At 39.3% G+C, this 18,926-nt stretch overlaps 2 protein-coding genes across 3 annotated transcripts; one reads left to right on the forward strand and one right to left on the reverse strand.

Moving 5' to 3' along the window:
• The first annotated feature begins 169 nt into the window (after positions 1-169).
• On the forward strand, positions 170-16,199 carry LOC116332837 (cullin-3-like). Of its 2 annotated transcripts, none has more exons than XM_031755906.2 (16): positions 170-318; positions 8,671-8,868; positions 8,991-9,104; positions 9,784-9,944; positions 10,079-10,193; positions 10,281-10,509; positions 10,635-10,780; positions 10,912-11,088; positions 11,200-11,370; positions 11,524-11,631; positions 12,405-12,529; positions 12,624-12,720; positions 12,858-12,992; positions 14,176-14,362; positions 14,772-14,917; positions 15,025-16,199. In XM_031755906.2, exons 2-16 carry the CDS (start codon positions 8,671-8,673, stop codon positions 15,154-15,156), a joined length of 2,241 nt encoding a protein of 746 aa, XP_031611766.1. In that variant the 5' UTR covers positions 170-318; the 3' UTR covers positions 15,157-16,199. The 2 variants fall into 2 exon arrangements, with proteins under 2 accessions (XP_031611766.1, XP_031611764.1); XM_031755904.2 differs by lacking the exon at positions 170-318 and adding an exon at positions 6,841-7,128.
• Positions 15,954-18,887, reverse strand: LOC116332836 (dehydrogenase/reductase SDR family member 12-like). The gene is made up of 10 exons (XM_031755903.2): positions 18,657-18,887; positions 18,067-18,200; positions 17,905-17,987; positions 17,720-17,815; positions 17,520-17,601; positions 17,385-17,446; positions 17,138-17,242; positions 16,889-16,979; positions 16,632-16,769; positions 15,954-16,515 (listed from the first exon to the last, which is right to left on the reverse strand). The coding sequence occupies exons 1-10, from the start codon at positions 18,746-18,748 to the stop codon at positions 16,358-16,360; spliced, it is 1,041 nt and encodes a 346-aa protein (XP_031611763.1). The 5' UTR covers positions 18,749-18,887; the 3' UTR covers positions 15,954-16,357.
• Between the last annotated feature and the right edge of the window lie 39 nt (positions 18,888-18,926).

The raw sequence follows: 18,926 nt of genomic DNA on the forward strand, positions 1-18,926 counted from the left end.
TCATACCAAAATTAGGGGGAATTTACGACTGTGCCTATGTGCTTCGAGTATTGTGTGTAGTTTTTGTTTTATACAGTTGTCAGTCAGGCATCTAACTATGAAACAAATTACACTCCAAAAGACCCCGGGCTTCTGAAACAACAACCCGGGTTTAAGCCCAGTAAGCCACACCCCCCACCCCCTCCCTGCGGTCCGCCGATGAGTCAAACTACAATATATTTCACAAAATTCCTATATGTATCTTCTAGCAACCTGTCCTCGTTTACAAATGGCCGTGGGAGATGAATAAAGTTGACGGTACTATGAAGGATTGAAAAGGTAATCGAATATTTTTTCTATCCATTGTGCTTTCTTGTGTTTTACTTTAAGATGAAACTGTTGATAAAATACTTTAGTCAATACTTTACTTTTTTATTGTCTAATTATTATTGCCGATGTAACCATCAACGTATGTAAAAAGAACTATGAACCGCTAACCGAGCCAAGATGGCGACCGAGGTAGACGCTCTTCTCCGTGGCTTAGCAGGATTTTGCAGTTTTACTTACCTTCCAGCCGTCGTTTTTCTCTGAATTACAAGTGAGTTATCCTACTGACTGTTTCTTCAGTACACTTATGCTGTACTTCTAAGTAACGGCTTCCTGAACCATACTTAAAAGAACTTTTTCGTGACCCTAGCTTCCTTGCAAAGCGATAGCTCAGCTAACAGTAGGAAAGCTCCGCCACCTCCGCGATGTTTCCAACAACTCAGGGTAGTAAAAGGAAGGGAAAAGAAACACCCATGAAATTTAAAAGTCTATCGAAAGGAGCAACTAAGGAAATGGAGAGAAATACAGGTGTAGCTGGCTCAAAAACCACCCCCAAGAATGCCGTGGCTGCCGAACATGACTACAACCGCAGCAAAAGTGCTGAACTGATGCCACTGCCGGATTCGGACCCCGATACACCAGCCAGATCCGATGGTAAAAAACACAAAGACAGTGATATAACTCTTGCTGATGTGCAAAACAACATTGCTACTTTCATTAATGAGCGCTCAGATAATCTGGAGGCTATGATCAGCAAGAATACTGTTAACATCGAGGCTATGAAGAAGTCTATTGACTTCATGTTCTTGGAAGTACAATCTTTGAAGAATGTCACCAAAACAGTTAAAGCTACTTGTGAAAAAACAGCAGATTGTCTCAAGTAGAACCAGGGTTTTAATAGTTTTGCAATTTTCATTAGTTTTTATTTTTATTTCGTTTTGACTTCAGATTTTCAATTTTATATTAGTTTTAATTAGTTTTTACCAATTGTTTGCTAGTTTAGTTTAGTTTTTATTTTTTGGAAAATCCTTAGTTTCAGTTTAGTTTTGATTAGTTTCAGTTATAGTTTTAGTTGTGTTTTCAATAAAGTGTAACAAAATCCCAGTTTCATCATATCAGTCATTCTCTTCTGCTTATCCTTGGGTATGTTGCTATTCAGCTACCATACCCTGCACCCTGGACAGGTCGCCTGTCTGTCGCAGGGCTAACACGCAGAGACAGACAACTCACATCCCACCTATGGGTTCTTTAAATAAATAAATAAAGGCAGATGAACAACCATTGATACCAGGCAACTATAAAATGTATATCTTGGCCCCAATGAGACTATTAACTCTTGCAGCACCGGGTGTTAAGGCAATTGACTCACACAGTTATGTAGATATCCCAGTCCTGTTGTCTCGGGATGCATCACGCTGCCTTGCCTGGGGTTAGCTTCTGTTTCTGGGGATGAGGGTTGGGCGTGCTCCCTTACCTTCTCCAGGTAAGCTAGGTTAGCCTTCTTGTGTGAGCTTTTCAAGTGCACTTTAAGGTTTGTGGGATTTTTTTCCTTTTAGAAATGTCCCTCATAATTTGTCTCTTTCCACTACAAGACACTTGCTTTATCCAAAACACAGTCATATTCAAAGTAATCCCAAATTGGAAGCTGGTGCTTTCTCCAGACTTTTCCTGACATGATTCTGCGCGTGGACGGAGCACCAACACAGACGACTCGACTAACGTACTTGCCACCTGCTGGCATAATGAGACACAGCAAGAAAAAAACCTGGAAACTAAACTTAATTTTCACCCCTCACTATTGAATGACACGCACACATCAATGAAAACTAAACGCATTTTTGCTATAAATTCAGTTAATTTTAGTTAGTTTTGTGAACACTCATTACAGTTTTAGTTAGTTTTCCTTTTTTTGTTTTTTTTTTTTATTTCCGTTAACGAAAATGTTTTTTCACTTCTAGTTTTCGTTATTTCGTTAGTTTTCGTTAACGATAATAACCTTGAGTAGAACTGAAAGTCATGAAGTTGAAAGATATCATCGGAGATGGAACCTCAGGCTCTCAGGTGTCCCTGAGCAAAAGCAAGAAGACATGGCCAGAAAAGTACTCGACATCTGCTGCGCTGTTGCCAGGGAAACTAGGGCAGGATTCAAAAACAGCATTGATGTAGTTCATCGCCTGGGCCACTACAACGAAAATCAGAAGAAACCAAGGCTGGTCATCATTCGATTTGTGATAAGATCAGCTTGCGACCAGATCTGGAGGAAAGCTAAAAACTGCTCCTTTCTGAAAGAAAATCACCTGAGGTTCACTGAAGATCTGTCCTCTGCTGACAGAGCACTTCGAGTAAAGCTCTGGCCTCTTATTGATGCTGCAAGAAAAGAAGGAAAAAGAGCTCACTTTGCCTGGGTTGGTGTGATCATTGAAGGGAAAGAGGTGCACCCAGCGCTCACTTCACCCGATGATCAAGCTGCACCTGCACTGATGGCGGTTTCATGCCCTCCTTGAGGTATAAAGTTACAGATGTCACAAGGGAGTTATTTACAATTTTGAGGTTCAGGATAAATGTTGTTAATACCAGTTCTATGTTAACTAAGGGAAGTAAACTGTTCATTATTTTGTGTTAAAGCCGCACTGTCTAGATCACTTTTTTCTCTCAATGTCAGGGGTTTAAGAGACACTGTTAAGCGAAAAGCTTTGTTTTTGTTTGCAAATCAGCAGAATACTGACTTTGTTTTTTTCCAAGAATCACACTCTGTTATTAAGGATACTGCTTTGTGGAAAACGCAGTGGGGCAAGGACCTATGGTTCTCACATGGATCAGAAAGATTGGCAGGAGTTATTACTCTGAAGAACAAATTTAATGGGAACGTTATGCACTCTAAAACACTATGTGTTGATGATTGTCAACATTGATGGTACACTTCTTCTTGCCAACCTGTATGGTTTTAATTCTAAGTCTGATAATGACTTCTTTTTGGATGCCCTTGAAACACGCTTTTTGATCTGGTTATCCAAATACCCTAACCTCCTGTTATTAGTTGGAGGTGATTTTAACATTGCTCCAGATCCTTCACTAGACAGATGGCCACCTAGCTCAAATAACACTCTGTCCTGTTGTTTAAATACATTTATGCAGAAATTTCATTTAATAGACATTTGGAGAATTAAAAACCCTAAAGCAAGACTATTTACATGGAGTAACAAATCCATCTCTTCTAAATCTTGTATTGACTTCTGGTTGGTCTCTGATTGCTTAGATAGGAATAATGTTATAGTCAATATAATGCCTACTCCACTCATGGACCACAAAGCGGTATCACTTCACGTCTTTCTCAATCCTAATGCTGCCCAAACTTGTAGGAGCTGCTACTGGAAACTTAATAATTCCCTTCTAAAACATGAAAAAGTGATTGAAGATATTTTGTCATTAATCAAACGTTTCTGGGATAAAGCCCTAACCAGTCATCTCTACTGTCAAAATTGGGAACTCTTCAAATTTGAAGCCGCTAAATATTTAAGAGAGTATGGCTCATCTGCAGCAAAACAAAGGAAAGCTGAAGAAATTAATGTAATTACTAGGATATCTGCTCTCACTCAGATCCCACCAGAGAACCTATCTGAAGAAGATAAAACTGACTTAGCTTTGCAACAAGTTAAATGACATCTATAAATTGAAAGCAGGGGGAGCCTTTGTGAGATCAAGGAGAAGATGGTTAGAAGAAGGTGAACAACACTCATCCTATTTTTTTTAATTAGAGAAATCTCGTTCTAAACTTAGTGCTGTTCGGAGATTTAATATTGACAGTATCATAACTGATGACCCCCGAAAAGTCTCCACATATTTCTCCAATTTTTATAAAGATTTATTCAAGTCAGACTTTGATGAGAGTGCTGCTGTGAACTTTATGGAACAAATCCCTGATACGTGAACAATAAAGGAAGATCAGATGAGTTTCTGTGATAGGCCGATATCTATTGGTGAAGTGCTACCTGCTATTCGACGTCTTAAACTTAATAAATCCCAAGGAACCGATGGCTTAACCTCTGAATTTTACATTAGCTTTGCAGATCAACTGGCTCCATTTATTCTTAATGTATACATTGAAAGTCTTATAAATCAGTCTCTCACACCCACACACTTTATCACAAGGTCTTTATAAGGTCTTAACCTTAATCCCAAAGCCAAAGAAAGATCCCACTTATATTGACAACTGGAGGCCAATTTGCCTTCTTAATAATGATAATAAGATCCTAGCTCAGATCTTTGCCAAAAGACTGAAAGCTGTTTTGAATGTTAATATTGATGAAACTCAGTCTGACTTTATGGCTAACAGACACATCTCCAACAACATTAGACTTGTTTTTGACCTCATTGATTATGCAGATTTGTGTAGGGATGATAGCTTTATCTTATTTGTAGATTTCTGCTAAGCGTTTGATACGATTGAACATGGTCTTATTTTTCAGGCTTTGGACAAATTTGGCTTTGGTCCTTACTTTCAGAATGCAATTAATACAATGTACAAAAATGTAAATTACTCCATCAAACTACAAGCAGGTACATCATCTAGGTTTAACTTGAACCGCGGTATCAGGCAAGGCTGCTCCATCTCCCCATACTAATTTCTCATCTGTGCTCAACTCCTCTCTGACTATATTAAACGCAGTCCTCTGAAAGGTATAACAATTGCGGATAAATAAATATTCATTAGTCAGCTTTCTGATGATACCACTGTCTTTTTAAAAAATGCTTCACAGGTGCAGATAGCTATTAACACAATTAATGCCTTTTCTTTAGCTTCAGGACTCCACTTAAACATTGGCAAATGTGAACTGCTTGCCCTTAGAAATTGTACCAGTCTGTCTATTGCTGGCATCCCAGTGAAAGAGTCTGTCACTTACCTTGGTATCATCATTAATAAAAATCAATCCACCTGGTGCTCCCTCAATTTCACTCCAATTTTGGATAAAACACAACATAAGCTAAATGCTTGGCTGCAGCGGGATTTATCCATTAAAGGGAGATTTTTACTCGGAGGGATTATCTCATCTAATTTATTCTGCTTTGTCTCTTGGTGTAAATAAAGAGACCCTGGCGGATATTGACAGACTTTATAACTTTATATGGAAGAATATCATTCATTTATTAAGAGATCTGTTTTATCCAACTCATACCAACATGGTGGAGTAAACTTTCTTGACTTCTCTACAATAAACAATGTGTTTAAAATAAACTGGATAAAATAATTCTTCAGGAACCCAACTTCAATTTGGAACTTTATTCCCAATTATATTTTCTCAAAAATTGGTGGTCTTAACTTTCTTTTGCTTTGTCATTACAATATCGATAAAATTCCCTTAAAACTATCCAACTTTCATAAACAAATGCTTCTTTCCTGGTCATTGATTTATAAACACAACTTTTCGCCACATAGATTCTATATTTGGAACAATAGAGGCATTTTATACAAACATAAATCTTTGTTTTTAGGTAACTGGTTTGATCATGAGATTCATCTTGTTGCACAGCTTAAATCCTGTTGGAGGTTTACTCTCTTACTCAGAATTTTTGAATTCATACGGTCTTCCTGTTCCACCAAAAGAATATGCCATAGTGTTTGATGCTATCCCTGCTGGGGTCTTAACTTTGCTTAGAAATCCTGTTGTTAATGATTTGACCCCTTTACCACTGGATCCTGCTGTTACCTATTTTGGTCAGGTCTGTTTCCCCTCTATAAAGAGGAAAAACAACTGTGAAATACGAACTCTGTTTCAAAAAGACAGAACTTGTGTCCCAACAGCTGTCGCTTACGGGAATAACTTATACCAGGACCTGGAATGGGAGAAGATTTGGACCTTACCGTCAAAATTTCTATTAAATAACAAAGTAAAGGAAATATCTTTTAAAGTTATTCATCGTTTTTCCCCAACCAGATCTTTTCTTGTACGTTATAAAAAGGACATTAATGTTAACTGTTCATTTTGTAATTGTGTGAAGGAAGATATTTTTCATTTATTTTGGTCCTGCTTGTACGTGAATCTTTTCTGGCAAGAATTTTGTGTTTTTATTGTTTCTTTTATCCTTTCTGAGTTCTCTCTTTGTTACAAGAAAATATTGTTGGGTTTCTTTAAGTACCCCACGGACAGGACAAACTAATTTTATTTGATTAATTTACTGATATTACTGGCTAAATTTCATATACATAAATTGAAATTTTCTAACGCAAAACCATCCTTTCAGTGCTTTTTAAATGAAACCAAACAATATGTTAAAACCATACAACATTCCCAAAACGTAAAAGCTGTCAAGACAATAAACTTATGTTCCCTGTTCAATATTATGTGATTCTTTACGAGACTGTATCTATTTTTTTATTTTTTTTTTTTCTTATGAAAACCCCCCTGACACTGTGTTACGTTAATTTTTATCTGTAGTTTGTGCTTTGTCAATAAAAAAAAAAAAAAAAGAACTGCTAACTTCCAACCTGTGGAATGCACCTGTTAGTGACTTTTCTCCTCTCGCGAGATTTCGGATTGCGCAGTGGAGAACAGCCGTCCGCCATCACTGCATACAAGCTAACACTAGCCAAAACCACTGAGGAGAACGACTGACAACAACACAACAGACACACAGGGCGACCTAATTCCCACAGGGGAGGTCACCGAGTTTCTCTGTCGCTTTCCGGGCGCTGAAAGCAAATTAGCAGCTGCCTTTCATGTAGTCTTTAAGTCAACTTAGAAAGGATAGTCGTTGCAACTAATCATGTCCAACATCAAAAGCACCACCAAGAAGGACACCAAGATGAGGATACGAGCCTTTCCTGTGAGTACTTAGATCTGTATGAGCTTTGTGAACCGAGCCGAAACTATGAGACGAGTCAGGGGATGACAGGTCTTTATGCTAGTAATTGCCTGCTAACTAGTTGCTCAATCGTAAAAAAAAAAAAATGTCACTCAAGCGAAAACTGCTTCAATCTGAGCAGTTACCTTGGGCGTATTATCGTGCAGTTTATTTAATGCCAGCTGGCTTATTGGTTTGTAAATGTCACCGTCATTTGTCATGAGCTAATGTTAGCATTAATTGAAACTTCAGTGAGAAGATGGCTAGCTAAGTAGCGGGCCTGGCCGTGTTAGCTGGCTTGACATTTGCTAAGTCAGTCTGCAGGTATCAGTGCGCTATGGTAACGATAAGCAGGGTTGTTTGTTGCTATTTATTCACGCTACGCGTTTGCTTCCCCCCGCGGAGAATGTCAACACACATTGTCATGCAGAGTTAGCTGGAGAACTAGCACAACTTCATCCCAACAAGGTGCTAAAGTAAACATGGCCAGTAACTTGAACAGGTTATGGTGTTGATGTTGGCCAACCCATCACAGCCACCCCTACCACAAATTCACACTTAGACGTTTGCACATAAGCATCTGATCAAGCTTGATACATTTGGGACAGTTTAGAAAAAAAAAAAAAAACCCCAAATAAATGATGAAGCAAAAATAAGAATGATTTTTGGCAGTAGTTAGCGAGGTATATTTGGCAAAAAAAAAAACAGAAAAAATGGTGCATTGTTTGATGAACACACAACGAAGATATAGATGATGATCCTAAACACCTTTTCAAAATGCATAATAGACTGCCTTAAGAGATGCAAGCTTTACCATGTCATTTACACTCCCAGTAATCAACATGCAACTGTCAGAAAAAAAGGTATTTATAGAAGGGGGCGGGGAATGAGAAAAACATTTCTAGCAGATTGAAGAGCTTGGCTCTTGTTCTCCACTGAAATCAGGTTAAGATTTCCACATTTCTGCTGAGACTTCAAATCTACTTTCTACTTACCTACCTCTTTATAGATACAGTTGTTTTCAAATGTTATGACTCAATGGCCTTATTTCTTGATTTAGAGAGTGTAACAACATGTTTAATTGTTTGTCATGAATTAAGAAAAAAAAGTTAATTTTTTTATGAAGCAGGAAGCAGGGTGTTTGGTAACCTGTTAAACAAGCTGCCCTTGCTTGTTTTTGGCATAATTTTCAGGTTGCTGTAGTAGATGGTACACTCTCTCTCTCTTTGGTAGAATATTGACAGATGCCACATGCAAAAATATGTGACAGACAACAGAATAGTCCAGGCATTGTTTCCTCGTTTCAGAGATGTGGCTTTCAACATTCCTACACTAATTTCCAACAGAAGGGAGAAAAAAGTTATGTCTTTATATTTTTACAAAACAGTTACTGACCATATACAAGAGTATACAAAAGACATTAGATACATCAGATAGACCTGCTTTGGAAAGACTAATCCTTTTTTATTGTAAACAAAAAAGGCATTAATCAAAGTATCTGAATTTAATATTTTTCTCTCACAGATGACAATGGATGAGAAATATGTGAACAACATCTGGGACCTTCTAAAGAATGCTATCCAGGAGATTCAGAGGAAAAACAACAGTGGACTGAGCTTTGAGGAGCTGTACAGGAATGCCTACACAATGGTGCTCCACAAACATGGAGAGAAGCTGTACACAGGCCTGAGGGAGGTGGTCACTGAGCACCTCATCAACAAGGTAAAGAAACTTTCATCAGTTTCAAAGTATTTTATACAAAGATGAGAATTGATGTGAAAGAAGGCAATTATTCGTAATACCACACCAGATGTTGAGAAGACTTTGACTATTTATATCTTCAGGTACGGGAAGATGTCCTAAACTCCTTAAATAATAATTTTCTGCAAACACTGAATCAGGCCTGGAATGACCACCAGACTGCCATGGTCATGATCAGAGACATCCTCATGTACATGGTAGGTATGCATTTGTGTTTTAGTCATACGCCTCATGTAAATTGTTCTGAAGCTGGATATCAGTAATGGTGAGAGATCTTTAAGATTTCGTAGAGCATTTGTAACTGTTGTTTGGTGTTTTTGCACATGGAAATAATTTTGTGATATTTAAGGGATGGCCATTTGTGTTAACCTCTGGCCAACCTTTGCATGCACGCTAATCTGGACTTTGACATTCAGATTTAGTTTTATATGTAGACTAACAATGAGGCTTTGTTGCTGTATTTATTTGTTTTGTCAGAAGACTGGCAGTGCTAGTTGTTTACCTTTGGCAGGACTAAGGTTCAAAGTATGTGTTGAGCTGTGTGCGAGTGATTGAGAGGTCACTGTAAGCAAAACAGTAGGCTAAACAATGGCACCGTCAGTACAGAGACTACACAGCTGTCCTGGAGGTCTTAAGTTCTGTACTGTCCTCTTTCTTTAGCCCAGACAGTGTTTTTTTGTTTTTGTTTGTTTGTTTTAATCTACTGAAGGCTGACAACCTACCTTATTGGAAGCCACTTCTTACTTTGTAAATGTTACATGCTACTATGTATTCATATAATCACAGTACGGCAAATCCATCCCTTTTTTGATACCATAGTTTATCATAGTACATATTTTCATAGAAAACTGCTTCTTCTGTTCTCATGTCTTCTAGGACAGGGTCTATGTTCAGCAAAACAATGTGGAAAATGTCTACAACCTCGGCCTCATCATATTCAGAGACCAGGTGGTGCGCTACGGCTGCATTCGGGATCACCTGCGACAGACCTTACTAGACATGATTGCACGGGAAAGAAAGGGAGAGGTTGTAGACAGGTGTGAAAGAATAGTGCTTCACTACTTGGTCTTTAGAACACCTTTACTTCAGAACTGAAAGTTTGTTCAAGTACAAAATTGAGTGATGAGCTAGTTTCCTGTCCTTATTTCGAATGCTCTACAATTCATTGCAGGGGAGCTATCAGAAATGCCTGCCAAATGCTGATGATTCTAGGCCTGGATGGCAGGTCTGTATACGAGGAGGACTTTGAGGGTCCTTTCTTAGATATGTCAGCAGAATTCTTTCAGGTGAGTCTGCTATGCACTTTTTACTCCGTCTTTTTGTTGCTATTCTAAATAATTTCTATAACAACACATAATATGTGCTTGTTTCAGATGGAAAGCCAAAAGTTCTTAGCAGAAAACTGTGCCAGTGTCTACATAAAGAAGGTAGAGGCCAGAATCAATGAAGAGATTGAGCGAGTTATGCATTGCCTGGACAAGTCCACAGAGGAACCCATTGTCAAAGTAGTGGAAAGGGAGCTAATTTCAAAACACATGAAGACCATTGTGGAGATGGAGAACTCTGGCTTGGTCCATATGCTTAAGAATGGAAAGACGGAAGGTAAAAGCATTAAATCATTCATGACTTTTCTGTGCAAGTAATTCAGAAATAAAAAAATAAATAAATAAATAAACCACCAAAGAATTTCCTTTCTCATTGTTTTTTACTTCACGTTTCACTCTTAGACCTGGCATGCATGTACAAGCTGTTCAGTCGTGTGCCAAATGGCCTGAAAACGATGTGTGAGTGTATGAGCTCTTACTTGAGAGAGCAAGGCAAAGCTCTGGTGTCAGAAGAGGGAGAGGGCAAGAACCCCGTTGACTACATTCAGGTATGCCTCTGGTATCTGAAAAAAGTGTAACATTAGAAGACTTAAATATCAGGTTAATCATGCTTAAAGTACCAAGAGAGACTTGTATCGTGCTGGATTACATAACTTCTTTTTTACCACCTTTTGAACAGGGTTTGCTAGACCTGAAAACACGATTTGATCGGTTCCTCCTTGAGGCCTTCAACAACGACAGACTCTTCAAACAAACTATAGCTGGAGACTTTGAGTATTTCCTGAACCTCAATTCCCGCTCTCCAGAGTACCTTTCACTCTTTATTGATGACAAGCTCAAGAAGGGAGTCAAAGGGGTGAGTGGCTTCTTCAAAAACATTAACTAGATCTGGGAGTCATTTAGAGTTTTCTGTTAGCAGCTAACTTCTACTTTTTATCTTGTTTCTCCCCTTTTCTTGTTTGAATAGTTGACGGAACAGGAAGTGGAGTCGATTCTTGACAAGGCCATGGTGTTGTTCCGGTTCATGCAGGAGAAGGATGTTTTTGAAAGGTACTACAAGCAGCATTTGGGTCGTCGGCTGCTCAGTAACAAGAGTGTCTCAGACGACTCAGAAAAGAACATGATCTCTAAGCTCAAGGTAAAAACCATTTAAAAAGTAGTAGTTTTGTATATAGATTTATGCATGGGACTTGTACATTCTCATATCATTTATCTCATGACTCCACTCTTCACCCTGTCTAAATCTTTGTCAGAGGGTTCACGTCATTTTCTTCGTCTCTTTCTGTTACAGACAGAGTGCGGCTGTCAGTTCACCTCGAAACTGGAAGGGATGTTCAGAGACATGAGCATCTCCAACACTACCATGGATGAGTTCAGGCAACACATACAAACTACATCAGTAAGTCAGTCAGAAAAACAAGGCACATAGAAAAACCCAGCACAGCTGACGAACTCTATGATAGCACAGCAGGATTTAAGATATAGAGCATCATACACCCACACATCGCACATTCATACAGCTACACAGCACATCCTTGCATGTTCAACTCTCACACACACACTTTATTTTGATGAAATATCCAAATATGTATCTGTCAGTGCCTTATCTCCACACTTTGTGATGTTTGGTGTCATGTCTCACAATAAAATTAAAAAGCAGAAGAAGTCATTGTTTAGGTTTATTTAGAAGTCCTGTTTTAAAGCATGAATAGAGAGCATTAACTTGTGGTCACAAAGCACATTTAGATTAGAAGTCAAAGTTCTACTCATGTCCAGAGTGCTGATGTGATCGTCTCTGCCTCACCCCAAAGGAACATTTGAACATATCAAATGCAAATTTACTTTATGAATACAGTAATCTCAGAAAGATAAGTACACTGACCCACATCTTTCCTTTAGAATAGTAGACATGCCTTAAACTGCACAGTGGAGGCTTTAGTGTGTATATGCATTAGTGCAACAACATGATTGGCTCATAGGGTCATTAATTTGGCTGTTGATTGTCTCTTTTGGGGCCGAATTCTCCCAGGGATTTTTTTTTTTCTTTATTCAGGATTTGTTGAGTACCATCTCTCTGTCTCGCTCTCTTACTCTGTCTGATACCAGATATTCTGCATTGAAGCTGTAATGGATTTGTAGTCATGTTATCTGCTTTTCATGTACGTGTTCCAGGCATCTTTAAGTGGTGTGGACCTCACAGTAAGAGTCCTAACTACTGGCTACTGGCCCACACAGTCTGCAACACCTAAATGCACCATCCCCCCTGCTCCCAGACACGCCTTTGAAGTCTTCAGACGGTAATCCTCTTTCCTCATATGTTTTGCAATACAAAGAAGATCTCAGTGTACTTTTCATTTATTGGTTTTCACTGCCTTTGTTTTTATTTACCAGATTTTACCTAGCTAAGCACAGTGGTAGACAGCTCACATTACAGCATCACATGGGAGGAGCTGACCTAAACGCAACTTTCTATGGAGCTGTTAAAAAGGTAGATTCTGCATTTCAAAACTGCTTTAGTATTGAAATTAAAATGCATCTTATTGTGATTAAATCAGTGTCATTGAGGATTTTCATAATCTTTCTGTTAAGCAGCAAAACATTTTTTTAAACCTTCTCCATGTGCAGGAGGATGGTTCAGAATTGGGTATGGGAGGTGCCCAGGTGACAGGGTCTAACACTCGCAAGCACATACTACAGGTCTCCACCTTCCAGATGACCATCCTCATGCTCTTCAACAACAGAGAAAAGTGCGCTTTTGAGGTGGGAACACACTTTTTATATGGCTGCACTCTACCATTATATGACTTTATGTCTTTATATATATGTGTGTGTTTTTGTACATATTGGTGTCACAGTTTTTTACTTAAAGTATAGCTGGGCGATATAAGATTTTTTTCATATCACGATATGTTTTTTTCATTTCAGGCGATAACGATATATATCACGATATAAGCCAAATAACTATATGTGTAAGATTTAAATGTGCCGTTGCTCACAAGTAAAATGTGAAATAATCAGCAGCTTGTTTTGATTTAAATATTTATTTCCCATAATAAGTTCAACAGGGCAGATGTACTTAAGGAACATGAGACTTCAGTTTCAGATAAATAAAGGCAAATATTGCAAACTACACAAAAGGCAGCCGCTAAAGGGTTTAAGTTTCAAAACAGAAAAAACAAAACAGACTACTAAATTGTCAATTCCACTTAAACAAAATTTTAATTCTAAAAATAAATCTTAGGTCGTTTTACAGAAGAACAGACAAAATTGACTAACTTTTGTCAATATCAAATAAACTGAGAACTAAAAGGAAATTCTCAATCTCTCCTTGTTGTATAGTTTAGCTTTTCAAACAGTTTTAACAGTTACTTTAGTCTGACAAAAGCCGAATGATGAATTAGCGCTTTCAATCAGAGATTGAGCATGCACCGCTTTATTGTATTTCCAGACTTGCTTTTGGCACAATTTACAGTGCGCGCTACTGTTTTTTGTCAGACTTGAAATAGCCGAAATACCTTCACACTACGGAACTTCTGTGGCCTTTCCATTCGACAAGCTCTCCAGCATTGGAACCATCATCGGTTTTTTCTTCGGTAACCTTCGCTCACGCGCTCGGTTGATTTTTCTCTAGTCGGCACACTCATTTCCTCCATTACCCGGGCAGCACGGCGGCTGGCTGCTTCCCAAACAAATACACATGTGCGCCTTGGCACTTGTGCTGTACGTAACAAGTCACGTGACGTGACGCTGCGGCTGTGATTGGTTCGGCTCTGCGCTACTTAATTTGGATTGGCTGTTCTTTTTTTTTCTTTTAAGAGGACAAGAGATGAGGCCTATCGCAATACTTAAATTTTTCTATCGAGAAAAATTTATTTCGCGATACATATCGTTATCGTTCTATCGCCCAGCTCTAACTTAAAGCCAATTTCTTTCTTTTCTACAGGAGATTCAGCAGGAAACAGATATTCCAGAGCGAGAGTTGGTGCGAGCATTACAGTCTTTAGCGTGCGGGAAACCCACACAGCGAATTCTCACTAAGGAGCCCAAGTCCAAGGAGATAGAAAATGGACATGTGTTTACAGTCAACGATCAGTTTACCTCGAGACTGCACAGAGTCAAAATTCAGACAGGTGAGCAAAGGCTGTGTGTAATGCACCAGAGCTCGCTGATGTCTTGTGTCATTTCCGGGACCCTTTCTGTCCGTTACGGCTGACACTCCAGGATCTATGGGTCATCACCGCTTTGCTTTTTAAAAATATAATAGTATTGCATATTAGTACTTATATTATCTAATACTGACTGACTCAGTACCACAAGTAGAATATCATACAGCTCTTTAACTCAAAATAAAACACAATCTTTTGCTGTTTTCAGTTTTGTTTAGTTTTTGTTGTTGTTTTTTTTAGGGATATGCATAAATAAAGGCTTCTGTTCTGAAATACTTACTGTGACATGGTGGCTGTGTAACCATAGCAATCCTTGAAGTGGAGTTAGGACACTTCCTTTCTGTAATACAGTTCCTGTATCCAATTTTTCTAGTTGCTGCTAAACAAGGTGAATCAGACCCTGAAAGGAAAGAGACTCGGCAGAAAGTGGATGACGACAGGAAGCATGAGATTGAGGCAGCCATTGTCCGAATCATGAAGTCGAGGAAGAAGATGCAACACAATGTCCTGGTTGCAGAGGTAAGGAACTCGTCCATTTTACAGAATCCATTTTCTTTTTTCAAATAATGAACAACAATTTTAATGCTGTTACTTTTTGTTCTTCTTTTTTTTGTGTGTTTGTTCAGGTCACTCAGCAGCTCCGGGCACGTTTTCTTCCAAGCCCTGTGGTAATCAAAAAGCGGATAGAGGGACTTATAGAAAGAGAATACTTGGCGAGGACACCAGAGGACCGTAAAGTGTACACCTACGTTGCATAGAAGATGAACTGTGAAGGAGACGACGAAGAGACTGGATTGGAGGGAGGGGGAGGGGTAGTTGTTTTTCTTTGGACTGTTGTTACGCATGGACTGGAAGTTTCTTTTAGAGACAGACAGTGGGAACCCGACTCATCGCCCCTTCCAAAAAATACAGTAAACACATAAATGGGGAATAAAAATCTTACTACAGGAAAAAAGAATCCATCAAAATCTTCTAGATTTTTAAATCTGGCCAAACTTCCTGTTCCCTGAGAGTTTTAACATGGATGGATCCAGCTTCAAGCTTTTCACTGTTTTACCCTTGTAGAGCTCAAACTTGAAAAGAATCCCTTGGGAAAAATGTGAATGCACCACTTATTTTTTTGGTTCAATACTGTATAAAAATAAAATTAAAAAAAAAAAAAAAAAAAAAAAAAAAAAAAATGTGGATTCTTACAAAATAACGATTGTGAAATGCTGGAGTTTTTCAAGCAAGCAATCGCAAGAAGTCTGCTAATTTACTGGTGTTTGTCAACCAGCCTTGACGGATCAGTATGAAAAGAAGCAGGCTGAGAGGGAGCGTTTACTGCTCTCTGCTGACCCTTTGTGGAAATAGCATTTACATCCACACCCAGACAGTCGAGGATGAAAACATCTAGTTTATCCCGCTGCTCTGCAAGAACACAAGTATTTTCTCCCAACGGATATGATGCTGTCATCTGGTGTTTATATAGAGGAAAGCGTTTCCTTCCCAGCACGCTTGGTCACGGTTCAGTTATCTGAATTGGAGATAATGAGGGGTATTTTTTTTTTTTTTTCCCCACATTCCATCTGTTAGGCTGGGCTTTACTGCCGTAATATTGTGCAAATATGTAACAATGTGGCGCCATAAAAGAGACTGAGCACCCAGGTGCAGAGAAGCCATTTTTTCCTATTTCATCAGACATCAACTGCACATCTGAAATTTAAGCACTGTGGACATTTGTGCACATTCCCAAATATAAAGCACGAGTCAGAAATCTGTTTTTGTAATGTAAATATAAAAGACATGAGTGCACATGCAACCAAGTCAGTTATTTCGTCTTTAATCAATATTTTGTGACAGTACACAATGCAGTTTCATAAACATGCAACTGTTGTTGTAGACAGGAGGCCTGTTAAGAATTGACGACATCTTTTCCAGTAGCTGGTCATATGGTTATGACGTGGAGAAGCAGACAAACTAGACAAACTGCGGTCTACAAGGTCCAGCGGGATCTGCATCAGCTTGCAACTGAACAGCTTTGGACAGATTTTCCAACTGAGTCATGAAACTCTGAATCTCCTCAGCCGAACTGTGAGTCCAAGCCAGAGGGAGGTGGGTGGGAACAGGCTTCCGATCTGCAACACATGTAAGCTGTCAGAACTGGTGGCGCCAGACGATGACGATGCTTGAGTTGACCTGAGAAGGTTAAACAGAAAATATGGAGGAGCCCGTCACATTTCGTGTTGTTTACCTTGAAAGAACTGCCCGCTGCGTGTTCTGGAAGCCACCCTGGACAAAGCCAACCACACGACGGTGTCGGCTCCTTGTTCTACAGTACGCAGCCTGTCCTCCATCATCCGGTGGAACTGAGGCATTGATGTAGAAACGGCTGGAAACAAGGAGAAAATAGATCTAGCTGTTAATTGTATTTGCGGTTTTTGAGAAAGGAGGAAGACTAATTAAGATACAATTCAAGAAAAACTGCAACTGTTGCTCAAATGAGCGTACCTGGTGTATCTACCCAGCCTGGATGCATGACAGAAAAGTGAATGACAGGATTGGCTTTGGCCCACTGTTCTGTCAGCACCACCTGCTGTCTCTGAAAAGGAACAACACAATGTGGCCTCTTTATATCTTACCTCAATCTTCTCCATGACTTTAAATGACCTATATAACCAGTCAGACATGGTATTGTGCAATGTAAAGCAGAGTCAAACCTAATTTTAAAAAGATCTGGACCACACCTTCCTGTCTTACCTTGTTCTGCGCATAGACCATAACTGCATCAAAGTAGCCCTTCATTGACTGCAAGTCATCAACCTCGAGTTTCTGTACCAGCATGCCTCCTGAGGACACAGTGATCTAATAGAGGGCGGGGGGGAATAAATACATCAGTGTGCTTACAACACCATGACCCACTACAACGTGGACAAGAGTGGCATTATGCTGTCTGCACTACACAGATGAACACTTTGTTTGTGTGCACTTATGCGTGTAATCATACCACTCTTGGATCCCGGCTCTTCTGTAAAAGTGGTATAAGAGTCTGTGTGAGAATATACACCCCTGAAAAAGGAAATTAAAAAATTGAAAAATTGTTATGCAAGATAACGGTCTGACCATCAGAATAAAATCTCACCCATGGTATTGGTGGCAAAGTTCTTCTCCAGCCCTTCAGCGTTCAGCTCTCTCTTGTGCACCATACACCCTGCATTGTTTATCTGCCAAAGCAGAGAAAAAGTCCAATCACACAACTAAATCTAAACCATTAACACAGTTAGCTTAGGAAAGAGGATTTGAAATCTATTTATTGTAATAAAGAATAAAGGTGATACATGCCAAACCATTCAGTGATGGATACTGCTTCTTGAAGGCCTCTGCAAACTCCCAGACTTTGCGTGACTGGGCCATGTCCACAATATGGATGTATACTTCCTAGAATATGAAGATTAGGCATCACTTTGTTTCTCATAAATCAGTTGATTTTTTAAAAAACTTTCTTTATTCAAAGTCAATATTCTCACCGTGTTCCCAGATTTAGTAACAATGTCTTCTTTGGCCTCTTCTGCTTTATCTTTGTTCCTACAAACCATGTGGACTGTGCCACCTGGAGACAAAGCATCAGGTTATATTTGCTATCATCATGTGGTGGTGTTTGACAGATAACACAACCCTCTGACGTGTACCTTTCTTGGCTATAGCCACGGCTGTTGCTTTTCCAATTCCACTGTTGGCTCCAGTAATCATAAAAGACCTCCCCACCACAGACACATCCAGGTCCCGGGGATCAAACTCTTTAGATGCCACCTCGTATCCCTTCCTACAGGCGTGCAGAAAACATGTAATAAAGGTAATGCTACAAAGCGAGGACTGATCATTTCTCAAAAGGCGGCTTGTGATTGACAGCCTGTTTTGTTGTTTTTCCCTCCACATTTTAGTTCGAGAAGAGTCGGGCGATGAGACTGTCATCCTCAAGACACATGAGCTGTCAATAGAACTATTGTAACTGTACATAAAGGGCAGTTTGTGTGATGATTGTGCCACACAGTGATCAGACCTTTGATATGGCTCTGCGGAGCAGCTTTTGGGGTGGAATAAACAACATGAAATGCATGTCACAGGGCAGAAATCTTAATTTTAGTTAAAAAAAAGAAAAAAAGAAAAAAGAGAGAGACAGAACAAAACAATACCAAGTAAAAAGGTTGATATTTACCAGGCATCTTTTGACAGCATCCCTACACACAGCAGATCAACACCAAAATGATATCCTACTGACCTTGTATATTGCTGGATTCCATTCAAAAACCAGATGGCATTTCGGTACAGAGACATGATTTCAAATGAGGAACAATCCCAAACAAAGTGCATCAAGTTTTCCAGTCCTTGTTCAAGCAGCTGTGTGACAGATCATAATCACATGAGGCGGGAGAAGGATGCGCTTGCTGCTCTCTGCCGACTCTGACCGGGAATAACATTTAAACACACATCCTGACAGCAGTCAAGTGATGCCAGTTATCAGTTCATTCATTAACGAGGGTCCCACAGT

Source organism: Oreochromis aureus, linkage group 18 (genome assembly GCF_013358895.1).
Source record: "Oreochromis aureus strain Israel breed Guangdong linkage group 18, ZZ_aureus, whole genome shotgun sequence".
In the NCBI taxonomy this organism is placed as follows: Eukaryota; Metazoa; Chordata; class Actinopteri; order Cichliformes; family Cichlidae; genus Oreochromis; species Oreochromis aureus.

Bases quoted from the DNA above. Each gene is read 5' to 3' on its own strand.
- LOC116332837 (XM_031755904.2), top strand. From the start codon at position 7,069: ATGTCCAACATCAAAAGCACCACCAAGAAGGACACCAAGATGAGGATA. The intron at 7,129-8,670 runs GTGAGTACTTAG...TTTCTCTCACAG, and splicing joins TGAGGATACGAGCCTTTCCT to ATGACAATGGATGAGAAATA. The intron at 14,918-15,024 runs GTAAGGAACTCG...GTGTTTGTTCAG, and splicing joins ACAATGTCCTGGTTGCAGAG to GTCACTCAGCAGCTCCGGGC.
- LOC116332836 (XM_031755903.2), bottom strand. From the start codon at position 18,748: ATGCACTTTGTTTGGGATTGTTCCTCATTTGAAATCATGTCTCTGTAC. The intron at 17,816-17,904 runs GTGAGAATATTG...TTCATATTCTAG, and splicing joins TTACTAAATCTGGGAACACG to GAAGTATACATCCATATTGT. The intron at 17,447-17,519 runs GTGAGATTTTAT...TTCCTTTTTCAG, and splicing joins CTTTGCCACCAATACCATGG to GGGTGTATATTCTCACACAG.